The sequence below is a fragment of the Loxodonta africana genome, chromosome Y, assembly GCF_030014295.1.
Source record: "Loxodonta africana isolate mLoxAfr1 chromosome Y, mLoxAfr1.hap2, whole genome shotgun sequence".
Taxonomy (NCBI): domain Eukaryota; kingdom Metazoa; phylum Chordata; class Mammalia; order Proboscidea; family Elephantidae; genus Loxodonta; species Loxodonta africana.
The window spans coordinates 23,061,755-23,084,957 of NC_087370.1; the positions used below are offsets into that span (position 1 = coordinate 23,061,755).

The 23,203-nt window shown below is 42.3% G+C and overlaps 1 protein-coding gene across 1 annotated transcript; it reads right to left on the reverse strand.

Annotated features, from left to right (window-relative positions):
• Nucleotides 1-877: 877 nt before the first annotated feature.
• On the reverse strand, nucleotides 878-20,525 carry LOC135227244 (zinc finger protein 420-like). The gene is made up of 7 exons (XM_064278798.1): nucleotides 20,335-20,525; nucleotides 17,271-17,517; nucleotides 12,438-12,564; nucleotides 9,682-9,815; nucleotides 4,906-5,032; nucleotides 4,308-4,458; nucleotides 878-3,106 (listed from the first exon to the last, which is right to left on the reverse strand). Exons 2-7 carry the CDS (start codon nucleotides 17,271-17,273, stop codon nucleotides 985-987), a joined length of 2,664 nt encoding a protein of 887 aa, XP_064134868.1. The 5' UTR covers nucleotides 17,274-17,517; nucleotides 20,335-20,525; the 3' UTR covers nucleotides 878-984.
• Between the last annotated feature and the right edge of the window lie 2,678 nt (nucleotides 20,526-23,203).

The window sequence follows — 23,203 nt, forward strand, 5'->3', positions numbered from 1 at the left end:
TATATAGTATATATTAGGACAAACGTTTCACCAACCTATGTTAGATATGAACCATACCTATCTGTTACAACTTGCGTACAAATGCAATGTAAAGATAGATTTAGGAATGGAACTTGTTACTAATTCACGGGCCGCCTGTACTGTTACAAATAATTTAATAAATAACTAAAGGGAAGAGAAAGGAAAGGGAAACTATTTCTGGCAGAATTCCAATTGATGAACATAGAGGAAATGAATGGGACAGAAAATGTTCAGTAAACAGCACACTGATAATAATACTAAGTAAAAATGATCAATGGATACTAAAATTAGTAGCCCAAAATATGATGAAAAACAGAATATTTACACAGTCTGAAAGTACTGCCCTATGAGAAACTTAATAATTACAAAGGGTAAAAAAGTTACTTTTACGATAGGAACAAATGGAAGGAAAAGCATTAAATAGGAAAACGGAACACTCTTAAACCAAACACAAGTGTTTCTAATTGTATGCAATGTTAACATTGATAAAATCATTAAAAAAATATAAAATCACATTTGTTCAAGGCTATTCACTACAGCCTTATTTGTAATAGCTTAAAGCTCTCAGAAAGGTAAAATTTAGCTTGAACTGAGAAAGAAACAAACACTGATGAGGACAGCCTCACTTACAATGAAACTGTCATTTCTCCCAAAGGGACAAAGTAGCTCTAATGACGCCTTCTTTGAGTTAGCATTGCTCTCTTACTCGCTGAGAAACTTCGTTCTGTAATCGTAGACTTTTGGAAATCTGCCATTTGAAGTTACAGCAGTAAGGATGAAACATACCACTTCTGACATAGAGTAATCTCTCCAATGTGAGTTTTTATATGTGAAGTGAGATGTGAGAAACTACTAAAGACTTTCCTACACTCCTCACATTCATAAGGCCTTGCTCCACTGTGAATTCTTCTATGTGTATTGAGATGTGGGTATCGTCTGAAGACTTTCCCATATTCCTTACATTCATAAGGTCTGTCTCCAATGAGTTCTTATATGATGAGTAAGGGCTGAAGACTGACTGAAGACCTTCCCACATTCCTTACATTCATAAGGCTTCTCTCCAGTGTGAGTTCTTATATGATGAGTGAGGCCTGAGGACCGACTAAAGGCTTTCCCACATTGCTTACATTCGTAAGGCCTCTCTCCAGTGTGAGTTCTTATATGATGAGTCAGGGATGAGGACTGACTAAAGGCTTTCCCACACTGCTTACATTCATAAGGCCTCTCTCCAGTGTGAGTTCTTATATGATAAATGAGGGATAAGGAACGACAAAAGGCTTTCCCACATTCCTTACATTCATAAGGCCTCTCTCCAGTGTGAGTCCTTATGTGTTCAGAGAGGCAAGAGGAAGTACTAAAGGTTTTCCCACATTCCTTACATTCATAGGGTCGCTCTCCACTGTGAATTCTTCTATGTGTGTTGAGGGCTGAGGACTGACTAAAGGCTTTCCCACATTCCTTACATTCATAAGGCCTCTCTCCAGTATGAGTTCGTATATGAAGAGTGAGGGATGTGGAACAACTAAGGGCTTTCCCACATTCCTTACATTCATAAGGCCTCTCTCCAGTGTGACTCCTTATGTGGTCAGAGAGGCGAACAGAACTACTAAAGGTTTTCCCACATTCCTTACATTCATAAGGTCTCTCTCCACTGTGAATTCTACTATGTCTAGTAAGATGTGAGGCTCGCTGAAAGACTTTCCCACATTCCTTACATTCATAAGGCCTCTCTCCAGTGTGACTTCTTATATGATGAATGAGGGATGACGAACAAGTATAGGCTTTCCCACATTCCTTACATTCATAAGGCCTCTCTCCAGAGTGACTTCTTATATGATGAATGAGGGATGAGGAACAACTATAGGCTTTCCCACATTCCTTACATTCATAAGGTCTCTCCCCATTGTGAATTCTTCTATGTGTAGTGAGGTGTGAAGGGTGCCTAAAGATTTTGCCACGTTCTTTACAATCATAAGGCATTTCTCCACTGTGAATTCTTCTATGTTTATTGAGAGCTGAGGAATTATTATAGGCTTTCCCACATTCCTCACATTTATAAGGCCTTTGCCCACTGTGAATTTTCACATGTTGAGAGAGATGTGAGGAACACCTAAAGGCTTTTCCACATTCTTTACATTTATAAGGCCTCACTCCACTGTGAGTTCTTGTATGTTGACTAAGGGATGAGCTCTGACTAAAAGCTTTCCCACATTCCTTACATTCATAAGGCCTCTCTCCACTGTGAGTTCTTTTATGCCTAGTGAGGTGTGAGAAACGACTAAAGGTTTTCCCACATTCATTACATTCATAAGGCCTCTCTCCACTGTGAGTTCTTTTATGCATAGTGAGGTGTGAGAAACGACTAAAGGCTTTTCCACATTCCTTACATTCATAAGGCCTCTCTCCACTGTGAATTCTTTTATGCATAGTGAGGTGTGACAAACGACTAAAGGCTTTCCCACATTCTGTACATTCATAAGGCCTCTCTCCACTGTGAGTTCTTATATGTTGAGTCAGGGATGAGGCAACACTAAAGGCTTTCCCACATTCCTTACATTCGTAAGACTTATCTCTGTTATGAATTTTCATATGTAAAACGAGGGATAAAGAATCACTATACATTTTACAACATTCTTTACATTCATGCTTATGACGTTTTACATGTGTCCGAAAGGATGAGAAACTAGGGAAATCTACCCCACATTCGTTACATTCATAGCATTTCTCACCAGTGAGCGTCATCATAGGATTCTTAAGGGTTAAGATACAAATGAAGTCCTTCCCACATACCTTACATTTACGGGGTTTCTTTCCATTAAGAGTTCTCATAGGAGTGGTTAACTGAGACGAACTAGTACAGGCTTCTGCACATTCCTTACACTGACAGGTATTGTATCCAGTGTGAGATCTGCCATGGTGTTTATATGATGGGTGCTCCATGAAGGCTTTTCCACACTCACAGCATTCAATAGGATTTGGTTCTCCAAGATGTCTTTTTAGCACAGTAAGACATGGAATCCCTCTGACGGTTTTCCAACATTGATTGTCTTCGTTACTTTCACAGAGGTTCTCTACTGTAAGACTTCTGTAAAAAACAGGCAAGATGCTGTTGGAAATAAATTTCTTCCCATTTCACCACTACCAAATACAGTGAACGTGTGTGGTTTTTGCCCTGATGTGTCTCCTGTTTCATGTGTTAAATCATTCAGCAGAGATACTAACATTACTGTCACTGTTTTTCTAAAATATAAGGCTTTCTGATAATTGTATCCAAGTAAAATGTTTCAAATACTTGCTATCTGACACGTATTTATGAAAATGTTGTATCCTGAAAATTCTCTGAACACAATTTTACAGCTAAGTTTATATATATATGAATAAACACACAAATATAAATGTAAATATACACATATGTGTGCTTATGTATACACACCCACACCATCTCCTCACTTATCAACATGATTAGATTCCAATGACCACGTGGTTATGCAAATTCTGCATTATGTAGAAATAAAGAATGGCCATATCAGATCAAGAAATGGAGGACCACGGTATTCCATGACTGCAAAAATTATATAATTAAACAGTTGCCAAATTACATCATTAGGTAACTCCCAAATTACATCATAACACAACTGCAAAACATGGTGAATCATGGCCCAACCAAGGTGACACATAACCTTAATCATCGCAGCCAGTGTTATACTTGCCTTGCACAGTGGCATTTGTTTAATGCCAGATTGAAGTTGTTAAAACGCAGAAAATAGATGTTTTTTACTACTGTCATAAGTGTGAAATGCCGGATAAAGAGACAGTTAGGAGATGATGCATATATCAGTAAACATCAGGCCTTTGAACCAGTTTGTAACGGTTCAGCAACTTTCGATGTACACGAGGGCAGTGTATCCATTCCATGGGAAGAAAATCTGTTGCTATGATCTAATCTCCTGCATGGATGCTGAAAGTTTCAGGAGCCTGACGCAGGGCAATGGATTATTTGTACGACTGTGGAGAGTGACACATGTCCAAAGCGATGTAGTTGGTCATCATCTTTGAGTGGGGCCCCACTGATTGTTTCCTACTCAAGTCAACATCTGACCAGCAACAGATTTGATTGCTATGCAACACCTATGCTTCCCTCATTTACATTGGCAACTACTGAACCATTATGAATTGGTTTCGTGTCTTGGTAAATATATGTAAATATGCATATGTGTATTTTAACATCAGGACAACTTACAACTTTCTTCTGTGGCACTGCTCTTTCTTGTTTGAATGACACTCACCTCAAAAGTCTACCCTGGTTTTTACGCTGATCTTTACTGTCATGTAATTCAGAGATTTCTCCAAACATGGAGGAACAGGTGTTATTCTTCATGAGTCGCACCGTTATATGTTCCCTGGATAACTTTTCTCCCTCATGACGGTTTCGAGAGTCTGACCCAATAATCAAAGTTGAGGTTCACAATGTGAAAAAAAGAAAGAAATTATTAGGGGGAAAAAGGCTGCTATGAATAAAGAAAGACTCAGCCACATTTTTTTTGTTTTTATTATATTTTAGGTGAACATTTACAACTTAAGTCAATCTCTGCAAGGTCCCAAACCACAAATCTCAGTGCCCCAAAATGACCCCTGAAACCAATGTTTACATGTACAAAACTTAAGTGCCTCAGGGCTTCTAATCACACAAAAAATGAAAACTTACTTTAATACGCAGAGCTTCACATTCACGGGGAAACCCAGGATATGTGAGCTCCACAGATCAAGGAACCACACCTGTTTTACTTAACAATTTATTCCCATTCCTCAGCCCAAATATGGGAACTAAGTCAAACATTTTTGTTTACGAAAGGAATAAATTAAACAGACAAAGGCCGTTCTTACCTACTGAGGCCAGGTTTCTGGAGGTTTCCATCATCACATCTACGTAGAGTTTTCTCTGAGAAACATCCAGCAATGCCCACTCTTCCTGGCTAAAGATCACGGCCACATCCTCAATGACCACTGAGTCCTAAAACATCCCACACATTCTGGATCAGCAAGGTATCATGTTCTCCATTGTGTACAAGAACAAAGGGTGAGGCTGACAGTCCTGGGGAACTGAGAATTCCTAGGGATTTGACAAGTTTTTGTCTTCTATCTGAGACTACTCAAGTAAACAGGAGAATCCAAGTCTCCCTACAATTCTCACAAAAACCTGATGCAACTGTACACCAATTACATATTAGTGACTGCCCCTTCAACAAACACAAACTCGTACAACCTCACACAAACACATTCTAACATTGTAAGACAACAAAGAGCACTACCTCTACAGAAACAAGAGCATGACCTCGTGTTTGCTGACTTAGGTTACAACTTCCACTTGTAATGACTGCACAAATCGATAAATGTAATCAATGTGACCAAGTTACACATGTAAACATTGCTGAATTTGCAAATACTTTGTTATATGTAACTTTTACTGCAAAAAAACTTCCTAAGTTTAAAAGTAGATGGTTTAACTACTAAATTGTCCATGAAGCCTAGGAAACAGAGACTTACATGCCAGCCCTCTAGAGGTCCCACTCCAGAATTCTCTCACATCTGCAGCCCCTGGAATGCACACAACCATGACTACCTGAACCCTGACCACTGGAATCCCCTGGTTTCAAAGACTGACTTCTGTGACATAACACCAACCAGTTGGCTTCCTCATGGAATGAGGAGAGAAATAGCTGGTAAACTGCTCTTTGGGTGCTAAACCAGAGCAGCTTTAGAGTACTAAGACTCCTCTTGCCAGCGAAGTGGTGAAGTGAGCTGAGTATGTCATCTCTAATCAGTCCTGGTATCATGGGGCCACAGCAAACTCTGAGCTACAGCCAAAATCCAAAAGTCTGTTCTACTGCAGTGGGCCACGTTACGTATTTTGAAAGTCATTAAAATCCCTAATATTCATCATACAATCGAGTAATAAAATATCCCATATTGAGCAACTATAGTTTGTGAAAAGTTTGCAAAAATTATCAACACACTGGCTCATTAAAAAAAAAATTTTTTATTGTGCTTTAAGTGAAGATTTACAAATCAAGTCAGACTCTCATACAAAAATTTATAAACACCTTATATACATTAGTTATTGCTCTCCCCCTAATGAGACAGCACACTCCTTCCCTCCACTCTCTCTTTCCATGTCCATTTGGCCAGCTTCTGACTCCCTCTACCCTCTCATCTCCTCTTCAGACAGGAGATGCCCATATAGTCTCATGTGTCTCCTTGATCCAAGAAGCTCATTCTTCACCAGTATCATTTTCTATCCTATAGTCCAGTCCAATCCCTGTCTGAAGAGTTGGCTTTGGGAATGGTTCCTGTCTTGGGCTAACAGAAGGTCTGGGGACCATGACCTCTGGGGTCCTTCCAGTCTCAGTCAGACCATTAAGTCTGGTCTTTTTATAAGAATTTGGGGTCTGCATCCCACTGCTCTGCTGCTCCCTTAGGGGTTCTCTGCAGCATTCCCTGTCAGGGCAGTCTGGTTGTAGCCACGTACCATCTAATTCCATGTAGTTCTTCTGGTCTCAGGATGATGTAGTCTCTGGTTTATGTGGCCCTTTCTGTCTCCTGGGCTCATAATTACCTTGTGTTTTTGGTGTTCTTTATTCTCCTTTGCTCCAGGTGGGTTGAGACCAACTGATGCATCTTAGATGGCTACTTGCTAGCGTTTAAGACCCCAGACGCCACTCTCCAAAGTGGGATGCAAAATGTTTTTTTAATAGATTTTACTATGCCAATTGACTTAGATGTCCCCTGAAACCATGGTCCCCAGACCCCTGCCCCTGCTACGCTGGCGTTCAAAGCGTTCAGTTTATTCGGGAAACTTCTTTGGTTTTGGTTTAGCCCAGTTGTGCTGACCTCTCCTGTATTGTGTTGTCTTTCCCTTCAACTAAAATAGTTCTTATGTACTATCTAATTAGTGAAAACCACTCTCCCTCCCTACCTCCCTCCCCCCTCTCATAACCACCAAAGAATATTTTCTTCTCTGTTTAAACTATTTCTTGAGTTCTTATAATAGCAGTCTTATACAATATTTGTCCTCTTGCAACTGACTAATTTCACTCCCCATGCCTTCCAGATTCCTCCATGTTATGAAATGTTTCACAGATTCATCATTGGTCTTTACCGATGCGTAATATTCCATTGTGTGACTATACCATAATTTATTTATCCATTCATCCGTTGAAGGGCACCTTGGTTGCTTCCAACTTTTTGCTATTGTAAACAGTGCACTAGGTCATTTTTATCTCATTACTTCTATACTGATATTATTTCAATCACTTCATAGCTGAGTAAAGTTAGAGACAATCACTTAATCACATACTCCATGTTCTCTACATGGAACATTTGCGAGCCAGGTCAATTTGTCTTTAAGGCCTAAATTCCTGACAGCTCCATTTCTGTTCATATACACACAGTTTTGTTGTTATTCTGGTTGTTATTCTCCAAAAATTAACAATCAGAATTCTCCCTGGTGGTGTAGTGGTTAACTGCTACGGCTGCTAACAAAAAGGTCAGCGGTTCAAACTCACCAGTCGGTCCTTGAAAACGTTATTGGGCAGTTCTACTCTGTCCTATAGAGTTGCTGTGAGTTGAAATCAATTCAACAGCAAGGGGTTTGTTTTTTATTCTCTAGTAACTCCATGATGATCTAGAGCCCTGCTGGATACTAGGGGAAGAAGACAAAGGAAATATCCTATTCAAGTCGCATAACTCGGAGGTACTTCTCCTGACAAAGCCCTGTGTGTCAGGCAAGACTTCTTACCTTCAGACTTTTAACTGTGGCTAACTTCATTATTAAAATAGATTTAGGCAACACGGACATAGAGCCTGCTTCATGTTAGCAAAGTAGACACATCACTGAATCAAACAGAAACACATATTCAGATGAACACGGGTTGTAAGTTCTTTAAATGTGCACAGTAAATTTAAATATGTATGTATATAAAATATCAAGTGGCAATACGTTCTACGGAATATGCAGCACAGTAAGGGGATGAGCAGAAGTGACACAAGCATATTTATCTTTACTAAGTTAGCACAGCGAGCAAATTAATCATTTTAGAAAACATTAGGTAGAGAAACTTGGCTTCGTAAGGGAAAGAAAGATTACACTTCTAATTCTAAAAATATGGACGCCAACTATGGTGATTTTGGAAACACTCACATACATTTCACATGCTTGTAGACTCAAAAAATCCCAACGTGGAGGCACAGGAGTCAATGGGCTCCACTAGCCTTCATGCCCAGGAAAAGGAAAGATACACTGCTTATACCCAGAACAGAAAAGGTCATTAGCAATAGACAAAATACGTAAATTTTGGAAACTGGAAAAAAAAAGCAGCATAAATACTTTAAAGAAAGTAACATGACACAAAACATAAACCAAGACCTCCACTTTCTGGTTGGATACATAAGGAGCTTTTAAGTCATCACTCCCATCCTCCCAAGGAAAAACCTGAACATACTGAACTCAGGAAATTGAGGTCACAGGCCGTATTGCTGCCCCAATGCAATAATGAATCTGCGAAGCAACTCACAACATGGATAAATGTGAAGGGCATTATACTGAGTGAAATAAGTCAGTCATAAAAGTACAAACATTGTATGAGACCACTCTTATAAAAACTCACAAAAAGGCTTACACACAAAAAGAAACATTTTTTGATGGTTACAAGGGAGGGAAGGGTAGGAATGGAAAAACACTAAATAGGCAATAGATAACTGGTAACTTTGGTGAAGGGAAAGACAGTACACAATACTGGGGACGCCAGCACAACTTGACCAAGGTAAGGTCATTGAAGCTGCATAGACACATCCAAACTCCCTGAGGGACCAAATTACTGGTATGATGGCTGGGGACCATGGTCTGGGAGAACATCGATCACAACTGGCATAACATAGTTCATAAAGAAAACATTCCACATTCTACTTTGGTGAGTGGGATCTGGGGTCTTAAAAGCTTATGAGTGGCCGTCTAAGATACTCTACTGGTCTCATCCCATCTGGAGTAAAAGAGAATGAAGAACACCAAAGAAACAAGGGGAAGACTAGTCCAAACGACTATTGGAAAACAAGTACCACAGCCTCTACCTGACTGAGTCCAGCACAACTAGATGGTGCCCTGCTACCACCACTGACTGCTCTGACAGGGATCACAATAGAGTGTCCCAAAGAGAGCTGGAGAAAAATGAAAGAAATAAACAAATCTACTATTACAGTTAGAGACTTCAACATCCCTCAATTAGTAACTGAAAGAGTCAACAGGCAGAAAATGAGAAAGGTCACAGCTGAACAAACAACACTACCAATCAACTAGATCTAAATGACATTGACGCAATATGTCATCCAAAAACAACATGATACACGGTCTTCTCAAGCTTAGAGGGAACATTCACCAAGGTAGACTACATTCTGGGCCACAAAGCATAACTTAAAAAATTTAAAAGATGAGAAATCATACAAAGTATGTGCTCAGGCCACAATGGAATTAAACTAGAAATCAGTGAAAGATAGCGGGAAATCCCAATAACAAGGAGGTTAAACAAGACAATTCTAGATAACATGTGGGACAAAGAAGTCCAAGAGAACTTACAAAATAGTTTAAGTGAAAATGAAAATACAACTTACCAAAATTTGTTGGGTCCAGAGAAAGGCATGTTGACAGGGAAATTTACAACACTGAACGCACATATTATTCTTCATGAATTGCCCCATTACATGTTTCCGGGATAGCTTTTCTCCACCATTAAGATTTCGAGAGACTGGCCCAATAATTCAAGTTGAGGTTCACAATATGAAACAAAAAGAAAAAGAATTATTAGGGGAAAAAGGCCACTGTGAACAAAGAAAGACTCAGCCACACTTCATTGTTTCAGCACTTTGGCAATGGTTAAAAAGCAATTTATTAGGAAATACTTTCATGAGGACCGAGAGTGATGGAGATGTGAATAGGTGTAATCTGAAGAGGCAAGTAGAAAGATATCGGACAAAACACACATGCAACATGAAAAGAGAAAAAGGGTCTCCATGACCACAGGTGTGGGAGGAGTACTGAAGTCAAAAAGGGAAGCTCAGGTATCTGGGAAGTTGTGTCCTCAACTCAAAACAGACTTTTTCTAGCTGACTGATTCAAATGTAATTCCTTCAAAAAAGACTCTTGCTTTCCAGGTCATGGAAGCTCCATAGACACATCCAAACTCCCTGAAGGACCAAATGACTGGGCTGAGGGCTGTGGGAACCATGATCTTGGGGAACACCTAGCTCAACTGCCATAACATAGTTTATAAAGAAAATGTTCTACATTCTACTTCGGTGAGTAGCATCTGGGATCTTAAAAGTTTGTGAGCGGCCATCTAAGGTACTCCACTGGTCTCACCCCATCTGGAGCAAGGGAGAATGAAGAAAACCAAAGACACAAGGGAAAGATTAGTCCAAAGGACTAACGGACCACAACTACCACAGCCTCCACCAAACTGAGTTCAACACAAGTAGATGGTGCCCGGCTACCAACTCTGACTGTTCTGACAGGGATTACAATAGTGTCTCCCAGACGGATCTGGAGAAAAATGTATAACAAAATTTTAACTCACAAAAAAGACTAGACTTACTGGCCTGACAGGGACTGGAGAAAACCCCGAGAGTATGGGCTCCAGGCACTGAAGTCATTCCTGAGGTTCACCCTTCAGCTAAAGCTTAGACAGGCCCATAAAACAAAATGAGACTAAAAGTGGACACCAGCCCAGGGGCAGGGACTAGAAGGCAGGAGAGGACAGGAAAGCTGGTAACAGGGAACCCAAGGTTGAGAAGGGACAGTGTTGACATGTCATGGGGTTTTACCATTGTCATAAAACAATATGTATACTGTCTTTGAGAAGCTAGTTTGTTCTGTAAATTCTCGACTAAAGTACAATAAAAAAAAAAAAATTCTGGCTTTCCTGGTGCTTCCTGACACACTGGACCTGGATGAGAACGATTTCCACTGTCCTCATATCTTCCCTTTGCTTCTCTGGGAAAACAAACATGTAAAGCTGACGTGGTGCTCATGGAGAAATGCGTATCATGAGGGAGGACTGTGAAGAACAATGAGCATTTGCTTGATGCTGAGCCAATACTTTGCTCTTCAGGGTCTCCAAAGATGGACAGGTGTGAGTTAACTTGCAGTAAAATAATTGTGTCAAACTTGTAATCACACTAACTAGATGGTAGACAAGAATCATCTTAGGTGAAGGGAAGGACAACACACAATGTAGGTGAAGTCAGCACAACTGGACTAAACCAAAACGTAAGAAGCTTCCTGGACACAATCAAACACTTTGAAACGCAGAGTATCCAGGGCTAGGGTCTGGGGACCACGGTTTTGGCGGACATCTCAGTCAACTGGCATACCAAAGTTTATTACGAAAATGTTCTGCATTCCAGGGACCTGATGTCTTAGAAGCTTGCAAGCAGCCATCTAAGATGCATCAACTGGTCCCAACCCACCTGGAGTGAAGGAGAATGAAGAACATCAAAGACACAAGGAAAATACTAGCCCGAGAGAGAAAAGGGCCACATAAACCAGAGTTTCCACCACCTGAGACTAGAAGAACTAGATGGTGCCCGGCTACCATCAATGACCACCCTGACAGAGAGAGAGAAAAGTGTGAAGCAGAACTTAAATTCACATAAAAGGGCCAGACTTAATCATCTGAGACTGGGTGAACACCCCAAGCCACGGCCCCTGAACACTCTGTTAACCCAGAATTAAAACCATTCCGAAAGCCCACTCTTCAGACAAAGACTATTCTGGACAATAAAACATAAAAAATACTCGTGAGGAGTGTGTTTCTTCAAGCAGATACCCAAGACCAAAAGGGCAGCTCTTGTCCGGAGGCAGGATGAGAAGGCAGAAAGGGACGGGAGCTGGTTGGATGGACATGGGAAACCTGGGGGAGTGTGCTGTCACATTATAGGGATTGCAAGTAGTGTCACATAACAATGTGTGTATAAATTTTTGTGTGAGAAATTAACTTGAGCTGTAAAATTTCACCTAAAGCACAAAAAAAAAAAAAAACTTGTAATCGACACAGTAAAACTCTCTACAAGGTCCCAAACCACATATCTCTCAATGTCCCAAGTGACCCTGAAGTCAATGCTTACACTTACAACACTTAGAGAGCCTCAGAGCATTTAGTCACAAGGGAAATGAAAGTTCACTTCAACACACAGAGCTTTATGTTCATGGGAAAGCCAGGATATGTGAGCTCCACAGACCGAGGGACCACGCCTGCTTCATTTAACAATTTATTCACATTCCTCAGCCCAAGGAGTAGAGCAAAGTCGATGAGTAAAATGTTTTTGTTCACTAAAGGAATAAAGTTAGATAAAAACAATGCCATTCTTACCGACTGAAGCCAGGTTTTTGCAGGTTTCCATCATCACATCTCTGTAGAGTTTCCTCTGGGCAAGATCCAGCAAAGCCCACTCTTCCTGGCTAAAGACCACAGCCACATCCTCAGCGATCACTAGATCCTAAAACATCGCACACATCCTGAATCAGCAAGGTGCCATGTACTCCATTGTGTACAAGGACAAAGGGTGAAGCTGACAGTCCTGGGGAGCTGAGAATTCTTAGGGATTTGAAACAAGGTTTTATGTCCTACCAAGGTCTACTCTAGGGTATAGCCACCTGCCTCATTCCATCCCCAGCTACATTCACTTCCTCACTGATTATATCCTGTCTCACAGACTTCCAACACACTGAAATAATCTCTCCACAGTTTGACTACGACCAATTGCAGTCTTATTCCTTCCTCTTTATACTTTAGAACAGTTAGCAAACAGCAGAAATTAGGGAAACACTCTCATTCAGGCCATCACTTCCTTTTGAACAAACAAGTACGCCTTCTTCCCTAAGATCCACCAGAACACACAACAAAACATAAAGCACAGGGTGAAGGCAGGGTGAGGTGTCAGTAACTGGGAAACACTACAGATTAGAATTAAACTAGAAACCAATAAAAGAAAGATAGCTGGGAAATCCCAACATACATAGAGATTAAACAACACATGTCTAAATAACATATGGGACACAGAAGTCCCAAGAGAAATTACAAAATAGTTTAAACTAAGTGAAAATAAAAACAGAACTTACCAAAATTTCTTGGATGCAGAGAAAGCCATGCTGAGACGGAAATTTATAACACTGAAGGCACATAATAGAAAAGAAGACAGATCTAATATCAATCAATAACCTAGGATTTTGTCTTAGGAAACAAGAAAAAGAAGAACCAGTTAAATTCAAAGTAAGGAGAAGGACAGAAATAATACAAATCAGAGAATAAGTCAATAAAATCGAAAAGAGGAACTTGACAGACAAAAGTCACCAAAACAAAAACCTGGTTCTTTGCAGCGGGGGAGGGGGGGGCGGTCAACAAAATTGGTAACAGATAAGATACTAACAACTAATATCAGGAATGAAAGAGGGGCCATCAGCACTGATTCCGCAGACGTTAAAAAGATAATAAAGGACTATCACGAATAACTCTATGCCCACAAACTTGATAACTTAGGTGAAATTCATCAATTCCTTGTAAGTACACAAGGCTGCATGTCAGATGTTTCCCTCGAAAACTGGAGGATGGAGTTATGGATTGCATTGTGTCCGTCCCAGAAAACATGTGTTATAAAGCCTAACCCTATCCCTGTGGTTATTATTCCTTTTGGGCATAGGTTTGGGGTAGTATTAATGGAGGATGTGTCTTCTGTCAGTCTCTATTGAGACATTAAAGGAGATTAAGCAAGCAGCAAGAAAACAGATGGGCGAAGACAGATGCCATGACACATGAAGGTCACCAAGGAGCCTAGGAGGAAGAAGCTGAAAAGGAAAAAGACTTTCCCCTAAAGCAGAAACACTACTGAGAAATTAAAATAATTTAACGGCCCATGGAAAAGGTTTCCTACTGTGAATTCAAACTAATTGAACTATACAGTATTATTCTATTACATTATACAATCGGGATGTATTGATAATTACTGGTGATTGGAACGCGCAAGTTGGAAACAAAGAAGAAGGCTCGGTAGTTGGAAAATATGGCCTTGGTGATAGAAACAATGCCAGAGAGCGCGTGACTGAGTTTTGCAAGACCAACGACTTATTCATTGCAAATACCTTCTTTCACCAACATAAACGGTGACTGTACACATGGACTACAAATTGACCACATCTGTGGAAGGAGACGATGGAAAAGCTCAATATCATCCGTCAGAACAAGGCCAGGGACTGACTGTGAAAAGACCATCAATTGTTCATACTCAAGTTCAAGTTGAAGCAGAAGATTAAAACAAGTCTGCAAGAGTCAAAATATGATCTTAAAAATATCCCACCTGAAATGGATTAGATTTGACACACTGAATATTACCGACTGAAGACCAGGCTTCTTGTGGGATGACATCAAAGACATCACACATAAGAAAGCAAAAGGTCATTAAAAGGACAGGAAAGAAAGATCAAAATGGATGTCAGAAGAGACTTTGAAACTTGCTCTTGAATGTAGAGCAGCTAAAGCAAACGGAAGAAATGACAACATAATATAGCTAAACAGAAGCTTTGAAAGGGCAGCTTGAGAAGACAAAGTAAAGTAATATAATGAAATGTTCAAAGTTAGAAAACCAAAAGGGAAAAACACCCTTGGCATATCTCAAGCTGAAAGAACTCAATTAAAATTCCAAGTCTCAAGGTGCAATTCTGAAGGAGATGGAAAGAATCACAGAGTCACTGCAACAAAACTGGTCGACGTTCAGCCATTTCAGGAGGTAGTATATGATTAAGAACCAATGGTACTGAAGAAAGAAGTCCAACCTACAATGAAACCATCGGCGAAAAACAAGGCTCCAGGAACAGATGGAATACCAACCGAGATGGTTCAACAAACAGATGCAGCTCTGGAAGCACTCACTCGTCTATGCCAAGAAATTTGGAAGACAGCTACCTGGACATCCAACTCAAAGATGCCCATTCTAAAAAAAGGTGATGCAACAGAATGCAGAAATTATCGAACAATATCATTAATATCACACACAAGTAAAATTTTACTGAAGATCATTCAAAAACGCTCGCAGCAGTACATCGACAGGGAACTGCCAGAAATCCAAGCTGGATTCAGGAGAGGACATGAAATGAGGGATATCATAGCTGCCGTCACTTGGGTCCTGGCTGAAAGCAGAGAATACCAGAAAGATGTTTACCTGTGTTTTATTGACTACGCAAAGGCATTTGACTGTGTGGATCATAACAAATTACAGGTAATTGTAAAGAATGGGAATTCCAGAAGGCTTAATTGCGCTCATGAAAAACCTGTACACAGAGCAACGGGCAGTTGTCCGGACAGAATAAGGGGATACTACGTGGTATAAAATTAAAAAATGTGTATGTTGGGGATTACAACTTATGTCACAAAATAATGCGTAAAAATTTTTCTATGAGAAATTAACTTGAGCTATAAACTTGCACCTAAAGCACAATTAAAAAAAGAAAAACAAACAAAAAAAGGATGATTTTCAGGGTTGTGTTCTTTCACCACACCTACTCAGTCTGTATGCTGAGCAAATAATATGAGAAGCTGGGCTATATGAAGAAGAACGGGGCATCAGGATTGGAGGAAGACTCATTAACAACCTGCGATACTCACAGGACACAACCTTGCTTGCTGGAAGTGAAAAGGACTTGAAGCACTTACTGATGAAGATCAAAGACCACAGCCTTCAGTATGGATTACACCTCAACATAAAGAAAACAGAAATCCTCACAACTGGACCAATGAGCAACATCATGATAAACAGAGAAAAGACTGAAGTTGTCAAAGATTTCATTTTACTTGGATCTACAATAAACACCTGAGGAAGCAGCAGCCAAGAAATCAAAAGACGCATCGCATTGGGCAAATTTGCTGCAAAAGACCTCTTTAAAGTGTTGAAGAGCAAAGATGTTACCTTGAAGACTAAGGTGCGCCTGACCCAAGCTATGGTATTTTCAATCACCTCACAGTCATGTGAAAGCTGGACAATGAACAAGGAAGACCGAAGAAAAACTGACACCTTTAAATTATGGTATTGGCAAAGAATATTGAATACACCATGGACTGCCAGAAGAACGAACAAATCTGCCTTGGAAGAAGTACAGCCAGAATGCTCCTTAGAAGTGAGAATGCCGAGACTTCATCTCGCGTACTTTGGTCATATTATCTGAAGGGACTGGTCCCTGGAGAAGGACATCATACTTGGTAAGGCAGGAGATCACCTAAAAAGAGGAAGGCTGTCAATGAGATGGACTGACGCTGTAGCTCAAACACAGCAACGATTCTGAGGATGGTGCAGGACTGGGCAGAGTTCCATTCTGTCGTACGAAGGGTCTCTATGAGTCATAATCGACTCACCGGCACTAAACAGCAACAATTCAAGACTACAGGGAACAGTAAAACATTACAGGCAGTAAATACCAGCTCTAGGCAGAGGTAGAAGGATGAGGACCAAGACTGCGGAGTCATGCTTTCCACACACCTGAAAGTCTTGAGGTAAAAAAAATTCCCAAATGGGGGAAAAACAGGTCTGTGGAGCGCACACAGGATCCAGCTGGATGCACTGTTCCAAGTTTTGTAACTTTGTTGACATCAGGAGAGCACTACCATGACCCAGGACCCCATGAACAGTCAGGGCCTTCCCCTACAAACTCTCCACCCCCTTTTCTATCCCATAACACAGTGTGAGAGGGGGAGCTGTAGTTTTACAACTGCAGAGAAAATGCTCCAGTGCCTGCGGGGAGTCAAGAACACTGGTCAGAGAGACCGGACAAAGATGGCTCTGGAGGGTGGGGCTCAGCCTCCACAGCCAGAGATGCTCCATCTTCAGGCTCTGGTCAGGAGACTCTGTCATTCAACACAGAGCACCAAGGCCCAGGGTGGGGATGTTAATGCCCCAGGGTGCCAGCTCTGAGAGTCACATTAGGAAGGTGACCCCAGACATCTAAATCCTAAAAAGCCACATGTGTATAGGGGAAGGGCCCAGTGACAGTGGAGCAGGGCCTCAGGGTGCCTCCTAGGCCTCAGTCCCTTGGCCTCCTCTGCCACCTTTTTTCTTCACTGATGAACCACAGTCCCGCAGCACACAGCTGCTTCCCCAACAATTCTGATCCAGCCTCACCCACTTATGGTAAGGATAACCCAATTCTCCATAGAACTCACCATTTCTTTCTCCACCTTCTGGAAGTCTAAGGGAATGTTGTCTCTGATCCCAAAAAGGCACTTCTGAAAGAGGGACAGGAGTGAAAGCAGAGCACTGGGCAGATTGGAGGCAGATGAACAATGTCTGGTCCACACACCAGCCAGAGCAGTTGAAATCCTTCCTTGTGATTGAGGAATGTGCAAGATGGTCGCCCGAGGTCCCCAGATGCCTGGACTGGACTAGTTCTCCCTGTACCACACCTGAGACCTGAAATGGAAGAAGGATAGGGAGGAAATAGTGTTGAGGAAACAGGGAGTGACAGGCCTTTGGCCTCCTCCCAGGCTCAGGGCAATGCTCCACCCTGAGGGCCTTTACACTGAAGGCAGAACAGGCTCCAGCCCCCCAAACACACACCTGCATTCTTCATGCAGCTCCATGGGCCTCTCCTTTCTGCAACAAGATCACAGATGGAGGAATTTACCTCTCCCAGAGCATGAGGAGCAACCAGGCCTGGCCAGGCTGCAAAAGTTGAACCTCATTTCCTCCAGGGAGTCAGGGAGTCCAGTGCTGAAGTTGTGGGTTCACCTTTATAACTCTGTTCCTTATAGATCAACCCATTCACTGTTATTTGATATTAATATGGGTAAATTATCAGGAAGAAGGTATTTTTCAAGCTTTATCAAGGAACTCATCAAGGCTCATTAATTTTGTTTTTAATTATGTGCATTTAAAACCCTTCTATTATGCTTTTTTTTTTTTCATATCATTTATAGCACTGTAATATATGATGGGTACTTTTCCTGTTGCTTTTGTAATTAGCATTTCTTTCTCCCCCCTGAGGTTTTTTTGTTTGTTTGTTTGTTTCATCCTTTAATTCTTCTGAAGCTTCAAGCTAAAGGAAAGGAAGAACACAGTTCTGGCAGGGATTAGGCCTTTAGCAAATGTAAATTGATACTGTGGTGTTATCTCGGGGGTAATTCTTAGACTCTGAACTCGGAAAATTTAGTAGCTTAGAATGAAGGTTTGTATTTCATACGAGTTCACTACATTACCAGTCATGTCTCCAAGGGGAACTCCAATCCAAAAAGGGGTTATTTTTAGGATACCTATCTCAAGGGAGGAAACCCTGGTGGCTTAGTGGTTGAGTGCTGCGGCTGCTAATCAAAAGGTCAGCAATTTGAATCCACCAGGCGCTCCTTGGAAACTCTATGGGGCAGTTCTACTCTGTCGTATAGGGTCGCTATAAGTTGGAATCAACTTGATGGCAATGGGTTATCTCTGGGGAAGGAAAGGGAAAAATAAAAGGCACCACATTTTTCTAACGATGCTGAGATTACAAGTAGTGTTTAATGATCGTTTTTACTCTCTGCGCTTTTGAACTTCTTGACACAAGCAATATTTTTACAATTTTAAAAAATAAGCACATTTATTTTCTCCACACACTAGTTTTCAACAGTGGGTTCTTACATATGATGCCAAAAGCACGAGCAATAAAACATAAAACAGATAAAAATTTGGGGCCTCAAAGGAGCTCGTCAACAAAGTGAAGACACGACCTACACAATGGAAGAAAATGCAGTGAAACCTGTCAGAGCCGGAACTCGACGGGACTGCCTTGTTCTTCTCAGTCTCCCAAGTTTTCCAGCTTTGACACGGTGCAGTCTTACCACTTTTCTATCACTCATTTTAGTGGAAAATATTTGCGTTTTCCTTCTCTGACAGGTCTCCAGCTTAGACAGGTGGGGGCTTTCCCAGGTTTCCTTATACTTGGGAATGATGTATGCCGTAAGGGTTTAGTATCCAGGAGATATAAAGAACTCCTACCACTCAACAACATACCAACCATTTTAAAAATGAGCAAAAAACTTAGTTATTTCATCAAAGATGATACACAAACCGGCAATGAAGACATGAAAAGATGCTCGATACCATCAGTCATCAGGGAACCACAGGAGATACCGTCTCATCAGAAAAACAGAAGAGTTGTAGAGAACATGGAGAAACTGCTCATGGGACTGCAGAATGGTGCAGCCTCAGTGGAAAAGACCAGCAGTTTTTCAAAATGTTAAACATAAAGTTACCATGTGACCCAGAAACGTCCACTTCTAGGGATGCTGGTGGTCAAAAGGGTTAAGCACTCGGCTGCTAACCGAATGGCTGGCTGTCAGAACCCACGGGGCGGCTTTGCGAGAGAAAGACCTGGACATCTGCTTCCCTAAAGATTACAACCGAGAAAACCCTATGGTTAGAGTTCTACTGTCGCTGTGAGTCTAAAACACCTGGATGGCCCCTAAAAACAACAACAGGTATATCCCCCAAAGGCTTCAGAGCAGGGATGCAAACAGGTCTTTTGACACCAACGTTCATGGCAGCACTATTCGTAACAGCCAGAAAGTAGGAAGATGTCCAACAGCAGACGCACGCACAAAGTAAACGTACGATCGTTCAGTCGTAACGAGAAACACTTTTCATAAACGTTGGGGCGTGAAAGCTGACAACACCGTGGTAAGTGAAAGGAGTCTGACACAGAAGGAGAAATGTCCTAGGATCCCACTGACACGAAATATCCAGAGAACGCCTATGTGTGAGACCACACTGCCACGTACTAGATATTTGTCTACAGGAGACTATTGAATTTCTCCAAGATTATTAGACTTTTGTAAAACGCTACAAACTGTCCCTCCCTGGCACTGGTGTTTGAAGGCTCAAAGGAGGTGCCTTAGACAAAGTCCTCGACCCCGTGCCCAGCCCTCCGGAAACAGCTCAGTAAACGTTAAATACACACACCGGCCGGCGGTGACTGAGAGCTGAGGAGCAGCTCGAGGTGACCACGCACCTGTGTCTCCACACCACGTGGGGACGCGCCATTCAGACGGCAGGAGCGACCCCAGCGCCCGGGAGGCCCCGGACCCTGCATGTCTCCCCGCTCCCGGAGCAGCACAGGTCTGCGCGGCTCCCACCACCTCACCTGTCCACGCACCGACACACACAGGGAGCGACCCCGGCGCCCGGGAGGCCCGGGACCCTGCATGTCTCCCTGAGCACCACAGGTCTGCGCGGCTCCAACGGCTCCCACCACCTCACCTGTCCATGCACCAAGAGACGCAGGTCCCACCTCCGCGGCCTCCAGGAAGCAGCCGCTGCCACACCGACCTCACACCGGAGCGGGACGGACACCGACCAAGGAGGCACACTTCCGCTTCCGGTGAGCAGGAAAAGGCTTCCGTGCGGGAATACAGAGCGCTCCAACTCGGGTCCGTGGGCTTCAGTGGTTCCCCCTTGTGATTGGAATCTGCCCACGGCTGTCCTAATTTCCTTTATACAGAAAAGCCTGAGTTTTAAATGCGTATAGGAGCTGAACGCGGATTTTAGTAACCAGAGATACCCTTGGGGAGCACAAAATATTGGAGTTTGCAAATTTTCCCATTGGAAAAAAATGTTCCCATATTCTGTAGAGAATTAAATCCATTGCTCGTCATAAATATTTTCCCATCTTTAGAATTGGTGGAATCTTTAGTTTGGCTTCTGGTTCACCGTTTGTCGTCTCTTGTACGTCAGGTATCTTTCCCCAGGAGCAGGGCACAGACTATGCACATCCAAGAGAATGGGGTAAAACAGATGCCAAGACAGGTGGAAATCTCCAAGGAAACAGGAAGCAGAAGCTGGAGAAAGAAGGACTTTCCTCTATAGCCAGGGACCTGAACCCAAACTTCCAGTCTCCTAAACTGTGAGAAAACAAATTTCTGTTTGTTAAAGCCACCCCCTTGTGGTGTTTCTGTGGTTACATCAGCTCTAGATAACAAAGACAGGACTCATTAATATAACAAAGAAAACCCTGTTCCACAGAAGATCACACCCATGGGTAAAGGGGTTAGGATTCCAACACTCATTTTGGGGGCACGACTCCATCTATAACAGACCCCACAGAGCAGAGCTGGGCTGCGCCCACCACGCCCTTCCAGAACGCAGAACCTCAGTGATGAACAAGGTGGCCACAGTAACAGCTCTTCTTGAACCTTTCTCTCTCTGAGGCACGCCACGCACCCAAGCAATGGTTGCCTTACCTTTTATAACTGCTTACCCAATCCCCAGGGGCTTTGAAACATGAGTCTTAACACTCTCCGTATGAGGCATCCTTTCCAAAAATGGAAGCAATAAAATAAGGACTTACGTATCCCTGAAATTCCCTAGGCAAACCATAGCCACCAAACACCTGTCCAAAACCAAAACCAAACCCATTGCCATCGAGTCGATTCTGACTCATAGCGACCCCATAGGACAAAATAAAATTGCCCCATAGGGTTTCCAAAGAGGTCTGGTTGATTCAAACTGCTGACAAACACCTATACCCAGGTCCGTCGAGTCAATTCCAACTCATAGCGACCCTATAGGACAGAGACAGAGTAGAACTGCCCCATAGAGTTTCCAAGGAGTGCCTGCCAGATTCAAACTGCCAACCCTTTGGTTAGCAGCCGTAGCACTTAACCACTACACCACCAGTGTTTCTGACAAGCACCTGTAGACACCAAAAAGGTGTGCATTTTTCTAAAACCTCTTGCTGCCATTTTGTGCATTGTTTTTGAAATATTTGCTTCCTGCATCTCCGGGGATTAGCAGTGATAATGTATAGATCCCTGTATTTATTTTTCAATATCATTACCTGTGTTCTTTCTTATAAAGCTCTCTTCAGACGAGAAAGGAAGCAAACATTGACCAGAAAGCATTGTGGAACTCTTGCTTATTAACCAAAAAACCAAATCCGGTGCCATCGAGCTGATTCCGATTCATAGCGACCCTATAGAACAAAGTAGAACTGCCCCATAGAGCACCTGGTGGATTCGAACTGCCAACCCTTTGGTTAGCAGATGCAGCACCTAACCACTACGCCACCATTCTTGCTCATTAAACATATCAAAATCCATTGCTATTGAGTTGATTTTGCCTCAACAGCACAGAGTAGAACTTCCCCATAGGGTTTCCAAGGCTGTAATCTCTATGGAAGCAGACTGCCACATCTTTCTCCTGCAGAGTGGCTGGTTGGTTCCAACTGCAGCCCTTTTGGTTAGCAGCTGAGTGCTTAACTACTCTTCCACCAGAGTGCCTTCATTAAAAACACCAAACCAAAACCAAACCTGTTGCCGGCTAGTTGATTCTGACTCCTAGCAACCCTACAGGACAGAGTAGAACTGTCCCATAGGGTTTCCAAGGAGCACCTGGTGGATTCGAACTCCCCATGTTTTGGGTAGTAGCCATAGCTCTTAACCATTATGCCATCAGGGTTTCCAGTACATACATATGAAACAATATTGACTACCATTGACCTAAAAAAAAACCAAACTCGTTGCAGTCACGTCGACTCCAACTCATAGCGACCCTATAGGACAGAGTAGAACTGCCCCATAGGGTTTCCAAGGAGCGGCGGGTGGATTCAAACTGCTGACCTTTTGGTTAACAGCCATAGCACTTAATCATTATGCCGATAGGACTCCTTCATTAAACATACACTCCCTCCAAATCCTAGCAGGGCTAGAACCTACAATGAATGTGCTCGCAGACCCTGGGAGTTGTCTAAAATAAGCCTGTGAATGGTTGAAGCCACTTAGTTAAGTTTTCTTTTATATGCAGGTGAATCTCCTTGTCTTGGCTGCTAGGGGTGGAGTAACAAAACAGTACAACATGGATGACTTTAAAGAAATTTATTGTCTCGAGGTTCAGGAGACCAGAAGTCCAAATTCAGGGCAATGTCAGGGCCGTGCTCCCTCTATCCACTTTAAAGGAAGATCCTGTCTTATCTCTTCCAGCTTCTGGGGGGCCCTGGTGTTCCTTGGCTTATAGAGGTTTCTTCACATGGCCATCTTCCCTCCATGTGTCTGAGTCTCTTCTCTTTTATGAGGCCACCGCTCATACTGGATCCATACCAGGAGCCCTGGTGGCACAGTGGTTAAGAACTCGG

Bases quoted from the DNA above. Each gene is read 5' to 3' on its own strand.
- LOC135227244 (XM_064278798.1), bottom strand. The intron at 9,816-12,437 runs GTAAGAATGGCA...TTATTGGGCCAG, and splicing joins CAAAAACCTGGCTTCAGTCG to TCTCTCGAAATCTTAATGGT. The intron at 3,107-4,307 runs GTGAGTGTCATT...TGTTTTTTACAG, and splicing joins AACCAGGGTAGACTTTTGAG to AAGTCTTACAGTAGAGAACC.